At 36.7% G+C, this 19,547-nt stretch overlaps 1 protein-coding gene across 2 annotated transcripts in view; it reads right to left on the reverse strand.

Moving 5' to 3' along the window:
• Positions 1–19,181, reverse strand: part of mmp16a (matrix metallopeptidase 16a (membrane-inserted)) — a 56,570-nt gene extending 37,389 nt beyond the window's left edge. Inside the window, exons 1-4 of one of the 2 annotated variants that reach the window (XM_088643336.1) lie at positions 18,779–19,181; positions 3,832–3,980; positions 2,381–2,395; positions 1,453–1,575 (exon numbers count right to left, since the gene is read on the reverse strand). In XM_088643336.1, coding sequence (XP_088499462.1) covers positions 1,453–1,575; positions 2,381–2,395; positions 3,832–3,980; positions 18,779–18,904 — 413 coding nt within the window. In that variant the 5' untranslated portion in view covers positions 18,905–19,181. The remainder of the gene's footprint in view (positions 1–1,452; positions 1,576–2,380; positions 2,396–3,831; positions 3,981–18,778) is intronic. The other variant, XM_088643337.1, reaches the window with a different exon arrangement.
• Positions 19,182–19,547: the final 366 nt, after the last annotated feature.

Consider the following 19,547-nt stretch of genomic DNA (forward strand, 5'->3'; position numbering starts at 1 on the left):
TGTAGAGAAAACACCATACCGTAAATTTGATAATCATATCTGATTTTTTAACAAACTTTAACTCCAGTAAACTCCAGTTATTCCAGTCGCTCTTGATTCTGTGTATGTATTGCTTTTTGTGACACTGTTGGTCTTTCTATATGGAAATAAATTTACATTATAAAGGTCATGGCATACAGTACTTACATTGGACAGATGTTATGGGAAAATCAGATTTATAGTCTTTGAAAAGTTGTATATAATGTCAATTTTCATTTGATTTCTAGTTATTTGGGATTTGGCAGACATTAGCAAATATAAAAGATGGATGTGTACCCTGAGTCATTACATTCTGGCATTACCAGTAGTTTACTGTGATTTATTTGGTAAATTTCATTTTCACATAATTCCAGAATATTCACATTCTGGAACTCTGCTCAACAGCTGTTAAAATCCACACACGCACACGTTAACTAAAGTCAAAATGTAATTCTTGCATAGGAATAAAGGTAAGAAGCCAGCCAGCATTGGTGGATGCTGCACATTTGTGGTGGTGGAGGGGAGTTCCCATTACCTGTAAAGTGCTTTGAGTGGAGTGTCCAGAAAAGCGCTATATAAGTGCAAGCAATTATTATTATTACTATTATTAAGAAATAGCATGATGAGCCAATACTTTTTTCATAAAATCATAAAATGTGAAACCTAGAAAAAATCAAAACTTTTTAAAATGCAACAGATGGCTAAATGTGAACAGCTAAAAAACTGCCTCAAAAATGACGAACAGAGACAAATCTAGCATGAAAAAAGAAAATTACAAAAAGCATTCTGCCTAACAAGGAGCTGATGACAGGAGTTACTGTCACCATTACATACTCAGCTGCAGAATTGAGTCCAGCTGACTTGCTCTTGATTGTTGAAAGGAAAGGGATACCACTCAAAAGTGGACTAACAGCCAGTCTGCTGATTAAACTATTAACACAGTTACTTCTAAGATTTTATAAGGTTTGAGTTTTGGTTCAGAAATTTAGTTATTTTAGAACTTTCCTGTGCGGCCTCTTATTGCTGATTCTAAACCCTATGCCATCCATACATTTTCTAACTGCTTCATTCAATACAGGGTTCCGGGGGAACCAGAGCCCAACCTGACAACTAGCCCAAAGCAAAAAAACATCCAGGATGGGACACCAGTCCATCCAGGGCACACACTCATGGCAGGGCCAATTTTCCCAGAAGCCAATTAAGCTACCAGTATGTTTTTGGACTGTGTGAGGAAACTAGAGTATCTAAAGGAAACCCATACGAATCCAGGGAAAACAAACTCCAGGCAGGTCCAGGATTGAACCCCAGGCCCTGGAGATGCAAGGCAGCAATGTACCACTCTGCTGCCCTTCATTCTAACCCTCATCTATAATTTAAATTCACAGCCATTGCTGTCCCCTCACCTACAATGCAACGCAAGAGATTATCCCTTACCTGTAAGTGATATACTTGTGTGGCCACTTCTGTCCTGTGAGAGCATACCGCCTTCTTCGCACATTGAACTTGGATGCTCCTCCTGGCTGGTCTGGCACACCACACCGAGGTTTCTTCATCCAGCTGTGAAGGTCAAATGCACTGATTTGAAGCCTGGCAGCTTTTTCTCCTGCCTCAGCACCACATGGCAGGAGGGAAGGACGCATTTCTTTTCTGCAGTGAGACTGTCTGCTGTTAGCTGGCTTTTCCCACTGCTGTTCAATCATTACATTTACTTATTACCAATCAGAACTCACACACAGAAATGGCAGCATTAGTAAAAATCTGAAAATTTAAGATGTTCTTTTTAGAGTCGTGTGTAAAATAATTGTGAAATGGAAAAAATACCCTGATGTTCTGCAGAAGGTTATAAAACCCCACTTGAAACAACTGTCCGATCCTCTGTTGCGTTTTTACAATATCCGGTTACAGATTTGCACTGGCACATGGCATCTGAAAGCTTTTATTTATGTCATACGTTTTTTATTACATTTATGTCAAAAATGTGTTAATGACAGCTTCCCTTATCCTAGACATAGGCAGCCAAGATGCAATAGTTAAGTGACACTTAATATACAGGGGACCAGCGTCATCCAATATATTAGTCTGCAGCTGGAGTCTAACAAGGGCTATAACCATCATTATAACTTATCCTGGATCCTGGATACCTGTATGTCATGGTATTATTATTGTATCCAAGTTTAAATTTGATCTTTAGATGGAATTGATGATAAATGTTTGCTAAAACGTTGCTTTCCAGTTATAGCACTATACCAGGGGGTATTCAGCCCAATTATACTAAGGATAATCAGATCATCATCTCTGGTCATAGCACACAATTTACAGAATATTACAAAAATAAAACACACAATATAAGATAATGTCTCACCTCAAGGTGATATCACTACATCATATTACAGAAGCAAAAGGAAAAAAAACAAAACAAGAATTAAAATAGTTAAGAAAAGGGGGTATCAACTAGATTTATTTTATATGCAGTGTACAGTGTAGATAAGCCCAGCCTCACTCCCCATTTTCAGCCTAGCTCTCTACAGTAATTAAAAGGAGAGTGAGGGGGATTAACAGTAATTGGATAGTCTCTGCTAAAACCTGCTATTTTCAAAATATATTGAACTACTCTACATTTTAAATGCAAAGTATTTCCCCCAGGATTCATTTTGCAATACAAAATGACAATCAAAATCAACTGAAAGTGCAATTCAGGATGCACACAAAGGCTGTTCGGGTGATTCGCACTACCATTCTGGCCAGAAACAAGGGTCATTACTGTGCAGCTGACCAAGGGCTTCTACCTATCACACAATGCCCTGTCCAGTTCTCTACTGCTATTACTGTGGATTTTGGAACACAACTAACTAATGCCACAGTACAGATCTGTACAGGTACATGTGAATGGCCACATGAAGAACCCCCTCAGTACTGTGGTCACATGAACCCCGGACAACCCTGCAAGATGGTCAACTGTCAATATTCAACATTCTGCATTTACTATATAAGCTGTCCATTCTAATTCGCGAACACAATTATTTTCTAGTGCTATATCATACAGTATATATATCAGATCTCACTCAGGCCAATGTCTCATGTTGTCCATGTGAACTGGGATACATTCTAACAAAATAAAATAGAGCTTATTAAGTAGAACTAGTTAAGAATACTTCATAATTGTATTACAAAACAGGCTATTTACAGTACACTATATCACATATCTTTATAAAGAACTGATACTGTATATGAGTACAATCAGAGTCTTATTATGAAGCCTGTGGCTAACTGTTAGTAGTGCACTCCGGGGTCTTCTTGTATTTTCTGAATATTCTCTTAATGCTTTGCAGCTTCCAACCTGTATATTAGTTTTTTAATTTCTAACTAGAATTTTCCTTGTCATTGATTTCTCTTCCTCCATGACTGACGTTGTTATTATTTATACTGAAGACTAACATCTGTTATGTAATATTGCATGTACATATAACACAATATAGCTTTATATTATATTTATCAAGACTTAGTAAGACCTAAATTACACACAGAACTCTCTGTACCACTGGCAGATCTCTTGTAGAGAACAGTCAGCTCATGCCATGTGTATATTGTCGTACACAACTCTGTGGGGGTTCAGTATTTCCAGATTATGGCAATCACTTTTCTGGCATCTGTCTTGTACAGTAACGATGTCATGCACCAATGAATACATGTCTTCAAGTGTGCAGTGCATGAGATCATGCAAACACTAATGACCTGCAGGCAGGCAATTAAGAAAACCTCCTGCTATGCATGCAGACGTGTAATGAAGCATGAACAGCTGGGATGGCTACTTACTCTATTGTGTTTTGGTCCAGTGTCCCCGTGACGTTGAGGCCGTAAAGACGCTGCATGGCAGCGATAGCAGACTGCATGGTCTGTGCTGAGCGCAAGACAGACATTCGGGGGTCAGTAGGGGGGAGATAGCCATATCTCTGTAACCAGGCCTGCAAAGACATGAGAAACACAGGGGCTGGGGTTTTACACTTTGAACAAAACCACTTTTTTCATATCAGAATATATTAGGTGATTTCACTGGAGAAATTCTCTTATGTAATGCAAATCTTCTTTAATCACCCACTAGTTAAGAGAAGACTTATTAAATCTAATTTCAAGCTGATAACCTAGTTTCTTTCATGTGATCTTTTTTCAAACATCTGTAGACAGAAAAATAGCCACAGCTTCTAGGTAACTCCCTTTAACTGCATCCTGTTAAATGCCTTTATATACTGTAGGTTTAAAATAGGTCTAAAAAGGCAAATAAAAAGACTCTAAAGAGTTAAAGTTACATTATGTGTGGATTATTGAAAAACCTGAAAAAATACTTTGTCAGAATGTAAGTTTAAAATAAATTATTGCAGAGATGTCCAGTGGTATCCCATCTCCTACTGGTGGCATGTAATAGGCTTCACTCCTATTTTTATGAAGAGCCTTCTTTATGAATAGCCATTGCCTATTAGATGTTTTCCAGTTGAGGTCTCAATACAACATTGATATTTACATATTAATGTATTAATTACTTCAATTAAGGACCTTTGCTTGAATGAAAATGGGAAGGTCTTCTAGCAATCTTAACACCAAGGCTAAGGATTATTTTAAAGTATGATACAATTTCTTAAGAAAAAACACATGAATGTATTGTTTTTTTTAAATCGACCTTCATCTTTCAAATGTATCAATCTGTCAAGTACAAATGAAACAATTCAGATATTAGTGTCTTTAGCCTCTACATTTCTTCAGTTAATATGATTAAACACACTCAATCAAATGTTTTCAAATCACAAATCTGTACGATTCAATAGTATAGCACTGGTAGGAACACACAAATGTACATGAAGTAAAGTGACTATGTGAATTTCATTTCATTCCTTTTTGCCTATTTTATGTCTTTAGACAAAAGCGAAGTACAGTATAAGTATAAACCTGCAAATTGACAGACACACAGGACAGGACTGTGTAAGTTAACATGATTGTTCTTATTTCACATCTGATTTGGGAATATTCTTAAATTAAAAAAGAAAAAAACATAGAATTAAGCCAAAGCAGAGGCTAAAAATAAATATTCCCTCTACTGTCTCCACACATATACTCTCTGAACAGACATGCACCACAACAACACATACTGTATGCCCATACAGTACCTCAAACAGTACCTGGTGTGAATACCAGCATTGACCCTTCAGTACTCTGGTTACTCTGATAACCTTGCAAAGTGGTCAATGACAATTTTGCATTTATTAGTTCCCCTTATCCAGTCATCAATAAGTCATTTTTTCCTGGTGCTATGAGAGCTCAGATAGCTCACATGGTGATCTCTCGTAATATGTCACTTTGTGAGAAAAGCTAGTCATCATGATAAACAAAACAGAGTATTTTAAGTAAAGCATTAGGGGTTGCAAATGATATTCTATAAATGAGAAGCAGGCTATTTATATTCTATTACATGTTTAAACTACTCAAGTGGAATATGTTGTTTATTGTATAGCTAATCACTGTAGCTAATCACTGATACTAAGTTCAGTTCTTAATTCAGAATCTTCATTCATTTGTATATTTGACTAATGATTTCCAGACACACACATTTTACCATAAACAATTGCATTTATAGTTATTCCTATTGATTTTTAATGTACTTGAATGATCAACCTTTGCATTATTAAAAATCTCATTCTTCGCATTTATTGTTAAAGCTAGGTGTTACAGAAATAATTTTTCCCAGCTGGGTTTCTCAGTTTCAGAAAATAATTCCTTGTCTCTAAGGGTGATTGTGATTGACCACAGCCCAGATGGGAGATTCTACTTCAGCCACCAAAGTAAGTTAGTGCTCTAAACACCCACACAATGTGTTAAGAAAACAAGCTAAAGACACCCATGGAGTTGTTATATCTGTAGAGAACATAAAATATGTTAAACAGAATCCTTAATGAGATCTTGTCCCATCATGGTTAAGTTTTATAATATGTTGTATGCAGTATGCTACCTTTCTTCATACTGTATGTATATCATAAGCATGCATCAATATGATCAAGGTTCCTGAAAAGAAGTTAAATATCACACATATCTCAATTTGAGCCTAGGCTTCTAGGAGCCAGGTAAGAATCTGCAAGCCTTACAGATCAAACAATACTGAGCATAAAAAGAAACTTATAAAGTACATTTAATTATTCATGTTATGTTTTGGATATTGATTAAATGTTTTTGGCATCATTTTGATTAATTAATCATTCGTGACTGACTCTAATCCTCTCAAGTCAGTTTGCTAAAATGTAAAATCTTCTCATTAGTGAGAGTTTATTGGACGTGTTGAATGTCAAGCCTGGTGATATTGAATGTCAAGCCTGGTAAAAATAAAAAAAGAACACAAAAAACTATCCACTCAGAATCAGCACAACGCCCTTTTCACCTAATTTTCAGTGAGGTTACAGTAAGTGTTGACCACCCTAATGGACATCAGTGAATCTGAAGCATTAATGTAAGAACAACATACTAATTGGTATGTACAACAGAGCAAAAAGTGTGGAGGTTCACATGTGATGGTCTGCGCATGTACCTCTGCATGCTACAGAACTTGTAATGACTGACAGCATCCTATCTGCATGGTGCTGCACTAAAACCAATTCCTGGGACCTCACTTGCTTCCCTTGATGGAGACTCATACTACTAGCCTGTGACTTTCTCAGTAGACCACAGATGACAAATACTAATATTAAATATTTAATATAGTGAAGAATGTTCATGAGCTCAATGAATTTACCTTTGTCATGTTTGTTCAAATATAATGTTAGTCCTACTACTTTTTAATATTTCGTAACAATAGGTTTGCGAATTTGTTGCTGTTATAGGCAATACGTTTCTTTTGACCCTCAGGATATTTTAAACATTCAGTTTAAAGTTAGTAAAAAACTAAAATCACATTAATTTCAAAACTACATCCTTTCAAATGGAAAAGATTCACAGTTTTTGACTGCCCTGATTTAGGAAAGATGAAGCTTTTAGTGTTGCCTCCAGGACTATTTTGGTATGAAATATTGCCAAAAGTTCATATTTGAACCCGCATAAAATTAATTGACATTGATTTTAAAGATATCATCACAGACAAATCACGTCATCACAGACAAATATAGATAGCAAAGAGCGTCAGTTAATGTGTTATCATCTGTAAGGGAACCTTTACACTTTAAGTTTTGTCAGGAAGGTTTCTAACCTTGGTAGTTGTAATGCAAAATTAGACCAGATGACCCCCCTTCATATTTTTCTTCTTCATGTCTTCTTAAGTCTGCCAGAAAAGCTTAAATGTTAAGAAAAGCTGAAGCAGCAGTTATAAAGCAGCTATAACTCTTTTAAAAATATCACTCACCTGAAAGAAAAAATATTTTTTGTGTTTCTTTTACAGCTTACATTCTGCTTAACATCTATAGTTCTATCTGGGGATACTATTGGGCTCTGACCATGTTGAAGCCAGGGCAGTCATAACATCTGTATAGTGATGAAATGAAACAGAAATTTTAGTAACAACAGATCTGAAATCCCTTTTGCAGGGTAGTGTGCTTCAGTAGCACAAAGGATGTCACAATTCCTTCTTGAACACTTAGCTCAGTTTGATTTTATTTGAACTTGTGACAGTTCCTAAATGTTAGCCCATTTTCATTAATCACTGCCATTACTTTAATTACTATTACTTTAATCACTGCTTTATAATTTCCAGGAAACATAGATCTATTTTGCAATGAAACAATTTATCTATAAGCCTGGAATTATAACTCACTAGGGAACTTGTAAGATCAGCCTTTCTCATCACTTCAACATTCAAAGCTGAATGAAGAAAAATGCATCTTGCTGCCGTATTACAATTCAACCACTTTTCACCCCCAGTCCTTGACAAATACTGCTGTTCTGTTTGATTGGACCTTCAATTCCCATTGTTGAATGACAAGGGAGCTTTTATTGTATCAAAACCCTGGATGTCTTACGTTGCTGTCAACACATTTCGATTAGTATCTGGAGGACAAAATAAAGAAGCAATTATTGTGAAAAATGTATAGCAGGAATAAATATACCACTGGATACTGAGATTAGAAGTAATGCTTTGTAGCTCTTAGCCAAAGAATTACAGTAGTCTTGCTATGAATTCCTCACCATGTGATCTGTCACAGTATTGCAAAAACCACTGCATCTGCAGAACGCAATTTAATTTATAATAATATCTAAACATTTTCAGCAAAATAACATTTATCAAAATGGCATTACGCACATCTGTAAGTTGTGTAAAATTATATTTTTCTAAATATTTTCTGAAGCTTTCTGTAATGATCATCAAATTACTTTTATATGTTGTTCTACAGTATTTAATGTTTTTCTATGCTTTCTTTTTTGTTTTTGTCTTTTAATTACATGGGCTGTCATAAAGGTATTCATACTATAAGCTGTAGAACTCCTGTTTTATTTATTCCTATTTTTTATTAGAAAAAATACATCAGTGATTTAGAAAAAAGCATATTTTCCAGAAGTATAATGTATGTAAATTGTGTTATTAAATAGCTAATGCTAGTATGTGAATGTGAATTAGCCAAATTTATAAAACTAGACAAAGGTTGGTATCCTAGTCCCAATATCTTGCTGCAAGCTAATCAACACCCTTGATAGCCCGTGTAAGAGACTATACCTGCCGTGCCAGTGCTCAAGCTGTGCACAATACAGTATTTTTTATGCAAACTCAGATGTCAAACAACACAAAAATGAATATACACAGACAAACAATTAACAGCAAATTGAGAAGTTACTGAAATAGAGAAGTTCAGTAATGAAGATTTTTTGTAGAAAGCTATATTGACAGCTTGACATGATTTTCCACAAAACTAAACTGTTACACATTTGTTTTATCAAGATGTTGTCTCTAAGGCTTTGGGTCTGACACCCTCTACACCTCTGACAAACTTGTAATAAAAGCTCATTTTTGCATAAACTTAAACAACATCTTCTTTGCAAGCCTTTCCTTGTCAAACTGCAATTGAATGAATCCAATAAAAAACAGATGACTGGCACATCAGCTCCATCATGAATGGCAAGATGACAATTGTCCATAAACAGTACTGTACTTGCAATGCATCTTCCAGTGGCAGAAAATGTCTGACAAACAAATAACCTTCAGCATCAAGAGACTTTAAACACGGTAATGGATATTTCATCCTGTTGCACTTGAGAATGGCCTTCTCAGATCTTTTTAACTTCCACTGTTCCAGAATTAACTAGTTACAGGATTGTATTCAACTTTCCTCTGACTCTCAAAATAGCCAGGGATTTTAGATCATTTTTGCAGAAGAGGACAATTTGCTTTAAATGCCACTGATTACAGTGCCTAGTTCCCCTGCACAACATTGCTGCAGAAAGTTACTCAAACTATTTTGTGTTGATACTGTGCTAAAAATATCTGAGCAAAGGCTACTGGTGAAATTGGTGATTATTCTAAAGATTCTTATAATAATTGTGCACACAGCTGAAAAGGGATCTATAAAATAAACTGGGGTGCTGTGCTAACAAACTATTCAGATCAAATCCAAGGATCAAGAGCCATGTTTTTTCAGGACTTCAACTTAACTGCTAAGTTTTAGTAGGTCAATAGATAACAGCTTTTGGTAACTTTTGCATGATCCAATTCAATTCTACCATTGAGTACTGAGTTTGTAGATACAACCTGAGTTTTTATATAATCCAGGTCTAATACTACAGTAGAATTTAAATGAAAGCATTAAAGAAATGGTAGTACTGAACACGTAGGCTGCTTCATTTAATTAAATTAGCTGAGATAATAGAATTTATTAAAAGGCCAAACATTTGGAATAGAAGCCCACAGTAATGATAATGAGCAATATTGCAGGAAGTCTTTCATCTGCCTTTTACAAGAAACTGTCCATTTGTTCACAAATTGAAAAAGAGCACCAGAAATCACGTTTAAACTATGGCATGTCCCAGAACAGAAGCACTGAACATTTTAACCCTCTTTGAAGTAACAGTAGCTTTTAAGTAATAAATAATGTTGTCTCTTTTAATCTTTAAAGCTGCATGGTTCTCCCTACTGATGAAAAACTGAAATTAATAGAATTCCCTGGGTGCAGTAGGATGTACTCTTTCAGAGACAATGTGGGTTTGTATACAGTAGTCAGAAGGACTTTGCCACATTTCTCACATTAGTTTCCCTCATCTGAAAATACCCCTACCATTTCATTCACTTTTGTCATGGTACTTAGCATTCTTAAAACCAAAACAGATGGCACAGTTCTCAGAGGACAATGATCTAACAAGGAAAGTTTTTATGCTTTCTCATGTCCTTGAACACTGAATCATAATTATGAAGTACAGGTAGCACATTCATCCTTTGAGCTACAGTACAGCCTTAAATAGCTTCTCTGCAATGTAGGACTATGTTTACACCTAAGTATCTTCAAGGCGTAGGTGCCAAAAAGGAACTCTTCACAACAATGAATAGAACAGCTGCAGCACAGGAAGGGAGATTATTTTGTTTTGTACTATAGCTATGAGTGGATGGGATTTAGAATAAATCTTGTCATTACGTAATTTACCTGACAGAGAGCTTTGATTATACAGACACAACATTTGTCTACTTCCCAAAGTAACTTTACCTAGGGTAAATGTGAAATACTGAATCTGAGATGTATAGTATAAGTAACTGAAGATCATATCTCAAGAACCATAGATTGGTAGAATGAAAAGACTTTTCTGGCTCCTCCAGTGTTGTGATTGGACATTTCCATAATATAGAGAAAGGAAAATGGTATTTAATATCTATATATCTGTTAATCTATTCTCAGATTAACATAATCCACTATGTACATAAAGGATGGGGTGGAATCATACCTGTTAACATCTTACATTATTTGGTCATCCCTCAGATGAATCCAGGACAAAATAAACTTGCAATAATAAGTTAGCAACCTGTCCTGGGGGAGGTCTAGGACTAAGTAGCAGTCATATCAGGTATCAACGTATCTAGTTTCTGTCCACAATTAGATTCCATTAATGCAAGAATTTACATGACAAAACATCCAAACCCACTTGTTTTCAGGAGTGAGATGAGCAATAATGAAAGAGACAAACCAAGCTATTCTCTGAAAAGACATCAACCTGGAGCAACAACATGGGGCAAGGTGGACCACAGGGGTCAGGAACAAAGTGAAGTCTGCATCACAGAATTCAATTTGAACCCAAAATGATAAAGAAGACAAAACCTTGTTAAAAACCTAAGACATCAATATATCCATCCATGTTCTAACTGACCTCACCTTGGGTGCACCAATACACAAATACAATACAAGGATGCAGGGGAGTTGGAGTCTATCCCAGCAAGTAGAGCAATTACCCTACCAATCCATTTTTGGACAGTAGCAACAAACTGGAGCACCCAGAGGAAGCCCACACAAATAGAGTGAGAACATACAAACTTCAAACAGATAGCATCCCAGGTCCAGAATTGAACCCAGGGCCCCAACACTACAAGGCAACAACCACTGCACCACCGTACCACTCAACATATATACAGTACAGTTTTAAAGTTCATAACACCCAGCAAAAACAAACATGCACAAAGAGAAAATATGCAGGATTTCACAGAATCAAACTCAGGACCCAGAGCTAAGTAATCTCCATGACTCTGACCTTGAATATTAAGCACCACACAGTTTCTACACAGTCCAACTGTATGAACTATATTTTACCAAGTAAAAAGGCTTCTATTAAACTATAACAATACTACATTAGCAATAACAAAGTGATTATCAAGTCATTAAATATACAAATGTTACTACTGATGATGAGGTACTGTTGTCTTTTTAAACTGCTTTTAATTTCTAAATTCCTGTCTTCAGATGTGTGTGGCTGCTCTGCAATAAAAAGGTGAGACTTGCTGCAAAATGTTTAGCCTGTCGAGATCAAAATTCTTTGAAAACTGGTCTGTAAGAAATTCCCACACACAGATTGGTGCCAAAAGGTCTCCATTAACAGATGAAAGCCCGGAATGTGACACCAGCAAAGACCCCTTTACGTCATCTAGTTTCTCAGATCAATTACGCTCTGGGAGACTGTTGCTATATTTTTTCTCTCACCAAGGCTAAATTATTCAACAGGGTGCACCTCTGTGCTGCACCTACAGGCAGCAGGGAAATGCCAAGGTCGCCATGGCAACAGAGCCTGCTGCTCTTTACTGTACTTAAATTGTGTAGCCGTTTTCTCTGAGAGCACATTACCCAAGTTTAACCGTTAAACAGTGTGTGTGAGGACAAGGGTAGAGTGGTAACTCTGCACCTCTTTTCTTTATCACTGCTCTATGTTTTCGTGTTTGCTCTTTCACTAAAAACTAAAAACAATATTGCACAACTGAAATATTGGGCTGTTTTGATTTCCTCCTTTTTAAATTATTTTGCCTAACTTGATAGAAATTTTTGCATTCTTTTAACTGGTCAGTAACATTACTAGTGTGGCTAGTGTGGTAGTTTTGACTACACCCTGGACGAAACACTAGTCTATCGCTGGCTTAATATGGACATATTAGCTCTCTGCTCTGGTCTGACCACTGTAGAAAACTGAAGAAAACAACATTAAAAGGGTGCATTCAGAAAGCATATATTCTCCAAAACTGATAAACCCAAATTTAACAACATTCTTTAAAGGAGTGCTCCACCTTAAATAAAAAGCTACTAGCTGTGTTAAATGCGCTTTCTAACATGGCAATGTTTTAGGGAAAGAAAAACAGAGCGGAAGAGAGAAAATGCAAGGCTTGCATTAATAATTTTTAGCTTTGTGTAAGTGACTTAATTTTGCAATGTTTGTACAAATTTTTAGTATTTAGTTTTCTCTGATAAACATGAGGAACTGGCCAGTAATGCTGCTGATAAAATAAAAGAGTTGGTGGGATTGCACAAATAAACAGAGTCCTGTTAATTTAAAAGTCTTTAGGAGAGGTTGCTGTTGGCCCCCTTCCCACACAGACCATGTTCCACTGGCATGCCAGCACCAGGTTTCAATTATTTAGCCATTTGGAAATTACAACAGTAATGTGATCAGTTTTTAAATTATGTCTATTGTTACTTTCTCAATGAAAGCAATGGCAACAATCTAGGTTCATAAAATGTTCTGCAGCTAGATAAATTGAAAAAGGTGAATGTAATGCTGGATGTCCAATGTTGACAATTTTGGTTCTGTTGAACATGCATATAGGACTATACTGCAAAGTCTTAAAGATTCACAAAACCACAAAGATGATTTAAGAGACACAGCGGTAGGTGCTGTTATATAATATTATCTCAGAAACGTGTTTTTTTCTATCTGAGAGACTGAGTTTAAAATGAATGTTGTTCGGTTTACTGCAAGTTCATGTGATTGTTTACTAATGCTGGGAAAGGTGAAACCCACAGAGACAAACACACTGTCACTGCTCTGGAACCAAGGGTGTAAGGCACTGTTAAGACACTACTCCAACTGCTAAATTTAATTAGAGGACATTTAATGTCTCAGGCTCCTGTATCCAGTCTGCCACGTATTTGCACTTGAGGAAAAAACAAAACAATAAAGAAAGGTAAAAGTAAATTAGGTAAATTAGGTAAAAAGTAAATTAAAATATGTGAATTGCACTCACAAAAACTAGTCTTTCTTTTGTTCTAAAATTAGTGAGACATATCACATTTTTCAGCTAATATGACATTACTAACAATTTTCAGCCTTCGCTTAAACCAATGCAGTATGAGTTTGAATAAAGAGACAGTGAGACAGCAGTCACAGCTGAATGTTTAATCTCTTTTATTCATTAAAGTGGGTTTATGGATGTCAAGACAGTAGTCCCTCCCCTTTAAGGGCGCTCCAGCTTGTTCACTTTTTAGTTGATTTTGTGCACCTGCTCCCTGTTCCAGCCCACCTTTAAAAGCCAGACCCTCACTCTGCATTGGAATACGGACAACCAGAAGCTCGCCTATCACCTACGTCTGCGGCTTGTGTGGCATTCACCTCCTAGGTGTCCTGAACCAGCTGAGCCCAAGCCCGAGCCCGGGACCTGGAGCGCCTGGTTCCGTTCCCCCGACCCTTCGCCCGGATCACGTTCCGGTTTTTAACTTTGTCATGTCTGTCTACAACCCCTCGCCAGATTCCGCTCCGGCTTTTAACTTTGTTTTGTTCGTCTTGGATTTATCACCCGGCTCTGGACCTTCACCTGCACTGGACTTCCCTTTGGACTCCCTTTTGGACTGTTCGCCTGGACCACGCCCCCCAGAGCACCTTCGTCACGCCCCCCCCCCGGTTCCTCTACCAGCCCAGTTCCTCGTCTCCCCGCTGTGCATGTTCACTCCCTTCCGGATTGTGTCGTCTGCATAGGGTCCTGAAAGACGCTTCGTAACAATGGAGATTTACTTGTTGACCGAATTTGACTGTAGCTGCAGTTGTAAGTAAAATGGGATACAATCCAGGAACTGGAATCACAGCTCTTAAGCTATAAAATCTATCTTCAGCCCCAGAAGCAGCATGCACTGTTGTTTTCTGAAGATGCTCATCATCTGGCCTGACACTCAGATTGGTTGTGTGCTGCTCTTGCTGCATATGAATGTTTGCAATGCTGCCAGCAGACCAGTGACTGTCCATACTGCTTATGTACTGTATAGAACAAAATAAAGACCTCTAATATCTCTTACCATGAGGCCCGGAACCTTAACCATGATGACTATCACTTTTAATAATATGTTACATTTCTACTTAGTGCTTTTCATCCCAATGCTACTCAAAGCACTTTAATAAAGAACAGAACACCCATTTGGGTGATACACAGCTGCCTTGATGCACCAGCAAACCACAATACACAGCAGATTATGTAAAGAAGTGAAAATTCAAATGAATGAACCCCCCACAGCATCCACAGTCACCCTCCTGGAAATACCTGTCCACATGGAAAAGTGACACCCAACTGTCTACAAGCACTACTACACCTTGTTGATAGTTTTATGTGTTGGGATATAGGGAGGTACAGAGGATCTCTGGAATCCTGGATTTTATTCCCTTCTGTGTGGAGTTTGCATGGTCTCTAGCAACTCCACTTTTATTGCATCTCCAAAGACATGCTGGCTTTGGTTGATAGGCTTTTCTAACTTGTCTATTCTAAATCCTCATGGACCAACAATGAACTGACAACCCATCCTGTGTAACAGCAAGGCATGTACTCTCACCAGCACAAGTGGCTTTCTGATAAATGGATAGATGTTTGGCATGGTTCCCTGACTTCAAACACTGCCAAATGCCTGATTAACTCTTGATGCTTTTGGCTAAGTGCATTTAGGGTTGTACATTTCAAATGGAGTTTTTTGTAACCAGTTGCTTTGTTAACACCTATGAACTATCTGACCTTTGATGACACACTTACTAATAGTATTTTGTTATTTAAATTCTCTAATCCTAATATTTTATCTAATAATCCTAAGATTTTTAGATCATGAATCCAGACTGAGGTAGTATAAGAAAAACACAACATTGTCTCTGCTGTATGACATATTCACTATGTATTTTATATAAAGCTCCAAAAATTCAAAATGGACTTTTACAGCAAACATTTCACTGCTGAAATGGTAGCAATCTTATTTAAGCGTATTTTATATATCTGTTACAAATAACTCAGTGGAGTATTTGCCGCGCCTTGGAGTACACTAAGCAGACTACTAAGCAGACTTTGAGAACAAACATATCAATGCTCTGGCCAAGAGCAATCTTTTCACATTTTTGATGATGTTCTTGGTGTGGTTTTTTTCATTCTCACAAGCTTCAGCAATTCTGAAATGGAAATGTGATGGGATAAGGAAGCCTAGGGCCTTGACACAAGTAATTTCCATAAAAGAATTCAAATTTGTAGATAACAACAACCTGACTATAAATCCCATGTCTCCAAAAGGTCCCAGTTAAAAAAAAGTTATTTCCATTTACAAACTATTTTGCCCAAAACAAAGTTATGTAACAGTCCCAGTATAAACCTTTTTAATTTGTAATGCAAATCTTGTTTCTATCTTAGTACAGCAATGTTAATGACCTGTTTGTCAACAATACAGCTATAGATGTCAGAAAAAAGCTTTTCTCCTGCCTCCAAAAAGAACAACTAATACAAATGGAAAAAATAAAACTATGTCCACATCATATTAATCAAAATTAAGTATATGTGACCACAGAAAACAAGAAAACAATTTAGGGCCCCCAGTTGTACAAGGCAGGTGAAATTTCATCAAAAGAAAAATAATACAGTTGAGCGCTATGTCGCAGCTTAACATAGATAACCTAGCAAATGGTTCACTCCTGGGGTTTGTGACCTTTTCTCAACCAATCACTGGCAAGGTTTTGCTCAATGAAGTTCCTGTGCCACTTGAACTGTCCTTTTCCTTCAGTAATCCTTCAGATTCAGCAATGACACAGTAAGGGCTCATCTGATGCAGAATAAACAAAGCCAGATCATGAATAGCAGCTATAATGACAGAACAGTTAACGTGTGGTTATTTTTACAATAAGAGAGGTTTAAGAAATAAAACCCTTTTCTGCGAAAGCAGGAAATTAATTTGTTAATTTATTATTGAATTATATAAATATTCTCATTTACTCATTAGCTTACTTAGATTCCAAGGCTGGAGTTAATGTCATAAGCCAAAGATTCTTAAATTTCAATGCCAAACCTTGTTAAGAACAGAGAGACACAATTACTCAAACGACCAATACAATCTTAGTATTTTTATTATTTGTATTAAACAATGCTTGGTGGACACAAGTTATACAATGGATGATAAACGTAAATTACATCAATTAAAAAGATAATGGTGAAGATTATATCTAACTTCTGTTCTTTTTATTCACTGGTATGGCCAAAATGAGAAAATGTGACATAGCTGGTTGAAGATCAGGAGCTGACGCTGAGGAGGTATACTAATAATGTACAGTAAATCATTCCAACGCCTGTCACTGCGCATGCAGCGGACAGTGCAATTAGCACAATTATTCTTCTGCCGATAGCTCAGCACTTATGTGACGGGCGCAAATGAGAAGTTCTTTTCCCACATAAAAAAAAAATCTTCTCATCGTGAAAAAGAGGAAGTTGTTAACAACCACAGATCGACAAAAATTACCAGGAGACCTGTGGAAGGCCGTCTCTATTGATGAACGATTTTACCTTTTCCCAAAAAATGTTCAATTTTTTTACATATTTAAAACTGAATTTGTTTTTTTTAAATATGACTGAAAGAGAAAATTAAACTACACAAGTAAAATTATACAAAATCTTCATGAGCTTGGTAAACAATGTATCGTACATCGTATTTTAAACAATTTGATCAGGAATAAGCATTGCTAAGTGTACATTATTTTCCCTAAAACACAGCTTCAATTTATCTGGAAAAAAAACCATAATCATCATTAACCTTGAATTCCCTTGAATTATGCTCTGCTTGCATTTTTACGTTTTGTGATGTACTGTGTATTATAAAGCCTACTTAATATACGTTTCGGTTAAGTATTAAATACGAGGAGGTATTGCTTTTTTGGTTTTAAACTGTTCAATATGGTGGTAATCTTCCTTTGAACCATTTATTGTACTGTCAATTCTGTGTAAGCTCCACGAAATGTTTTACTCAGCAGCCCATTTTTTTAAGTAACCTATACGACTTCAATCATACAGGAGAAGTGGGGAGTTTTAAAATGTGCTTCGTTTTTGTTAGGTGTTATAAAATATACTTCCCTCCTGTTTTGTAGTTGTTAAGCACAAGAAAAGATCGTAACTTTATCAAATGCCTTTCTATTTCGTTTCTCTGAAGTTTGTCAGCAGACTCTTTGATAAGGCTGCTTACGTACGTTTCCACAGCGTAAAAAGTATTGAGGACTGAGTAACTGAGGAGTGAATGAATGCCTGTTCCCCAAAATACTAATGTGAATATCCAGAAGATTATAGTGATCCTGCATTGCACACTACTATAAACCTTTACCTGTAAAACTGTACAGTGGAACCTTTCTCCAATGAAATTCTTGTATTTCTTAGTTTACAATCGAACTGAAAATAAAGTATAGTACTGTACTTTGCGCCGTTTCTCACCTTAACCTTAACACCTTACCCAGCAGCATACAATAATACAAGCTGCCGAACAACAGAGTAAAACAAATTTCAGTACAGTCATTAGAATGATATTACAGTTTCTCGAAAAAACACATCCAACTTGAAAAGTCCTAAACCTCACAGCCTCAGTAAGAGTACTTGAACTACTATACATTGGCGCTAAAATGTACAGATGAGGAACATACACATATTTTAATACATGTCAAATGATTTTTGTCATTCACGTATAGTAACGATTAACGACTGTATAGTAAGCTATTGGAAGGTATAAAGATCCGGATTTATATTTTAAAAATACTTTGGATTTAACACATTATACCATTAGAACATATAACAACTTTCAATTTTTGCCAGGTTTAAAAAACAGGGATGTATCTGACAAGCTACAACCTATATTGTGTACTGTATTTTTTGTATTGTATTCGAAATCCAAGATGAAATCATCAGTATCTCACTTAAACGGGGACTGGTGTGACTGTATTTTAGTGCACGAAATACAGCACTGGAAATCAAATGTGTTTTTCGTCTGCATGAGGCAATGCCTATAAGACAGCATATACAAAGATCCTTTCTGGAACTCGCAAGACGGTTACCACTGTAAATTATATCATTTCCCCTTACCTCCACACTGAACGGCTGCTCCTCTCCGCAAACGGCACATAAAATCCACAGCATGAATTGCAAGCAAAACGCCCCTGGATATATACAATTCAACCGTCTTCTATTACGGAATGTTAAACAAATCATAATGACCCGTGTTAATGTAAAATAAAAAAGAACAATAAACAAAGAGAAACGAAGTAAATCCCCGTGTTTCAGAAGGACAAAAACATTGGCCGAGGGATATAGCTGCCCGGATGATCAAATTCGTCGAGAGAAAACATCCAGTGGAGAAGAGCAGATGCCTTTTTTTTTGTCCGTTGACTGTTTTGTTTCAGCCGTTGCAGATTTGATGCTGTGATCAGTCACATTTAGCTTCCTTCACTCAGCAGAATAGCTGGTCATTTTCAACCAGTGCTCTAGCTACAGCGCCTGCGCTTTCCTGAACCCCCAGCAGAGCCGCATATGATAACACTCCCTTTCTGGACTGCGCTGCGCTCGGCGTCATGGAATCTGGGATCGTACGCCAACCTATATAGGTCCGGGAGAGGGGGAAATCGAACAGTCTTCAGACATGCATTGTATCAGCAAAATACAATAGAACTCCTGACATCATCATCACAAATATAGGTTAGGTGCCTGATTTTTAATTATTATTATAATGATGATCTATTAAAATAACCTTAAGCCTATCTACTCTATATGTATGCTTTCTACATGTTTGAAGGTAGCTATGTGTACAATAGAGGTATATACAGTATGTATGTGCAGACATTGATTTGTAATTTTG

This window comes from Lepisosteus platostomus, chromosome 8 (assembly GCF_059453375.1).
Source record: "Lepisosteus platostomus isolate fLepPlt1 chromosome 8, fLepPlt1.hap1, whole genome shotgun sequence".
Lineage (NCBI taxonomy): Eukaryota > Metazoa > Chordata > Actinopteri > Semionotiformes > Lepisosteidae > Lepisosteus > Lepisosteus platostomus.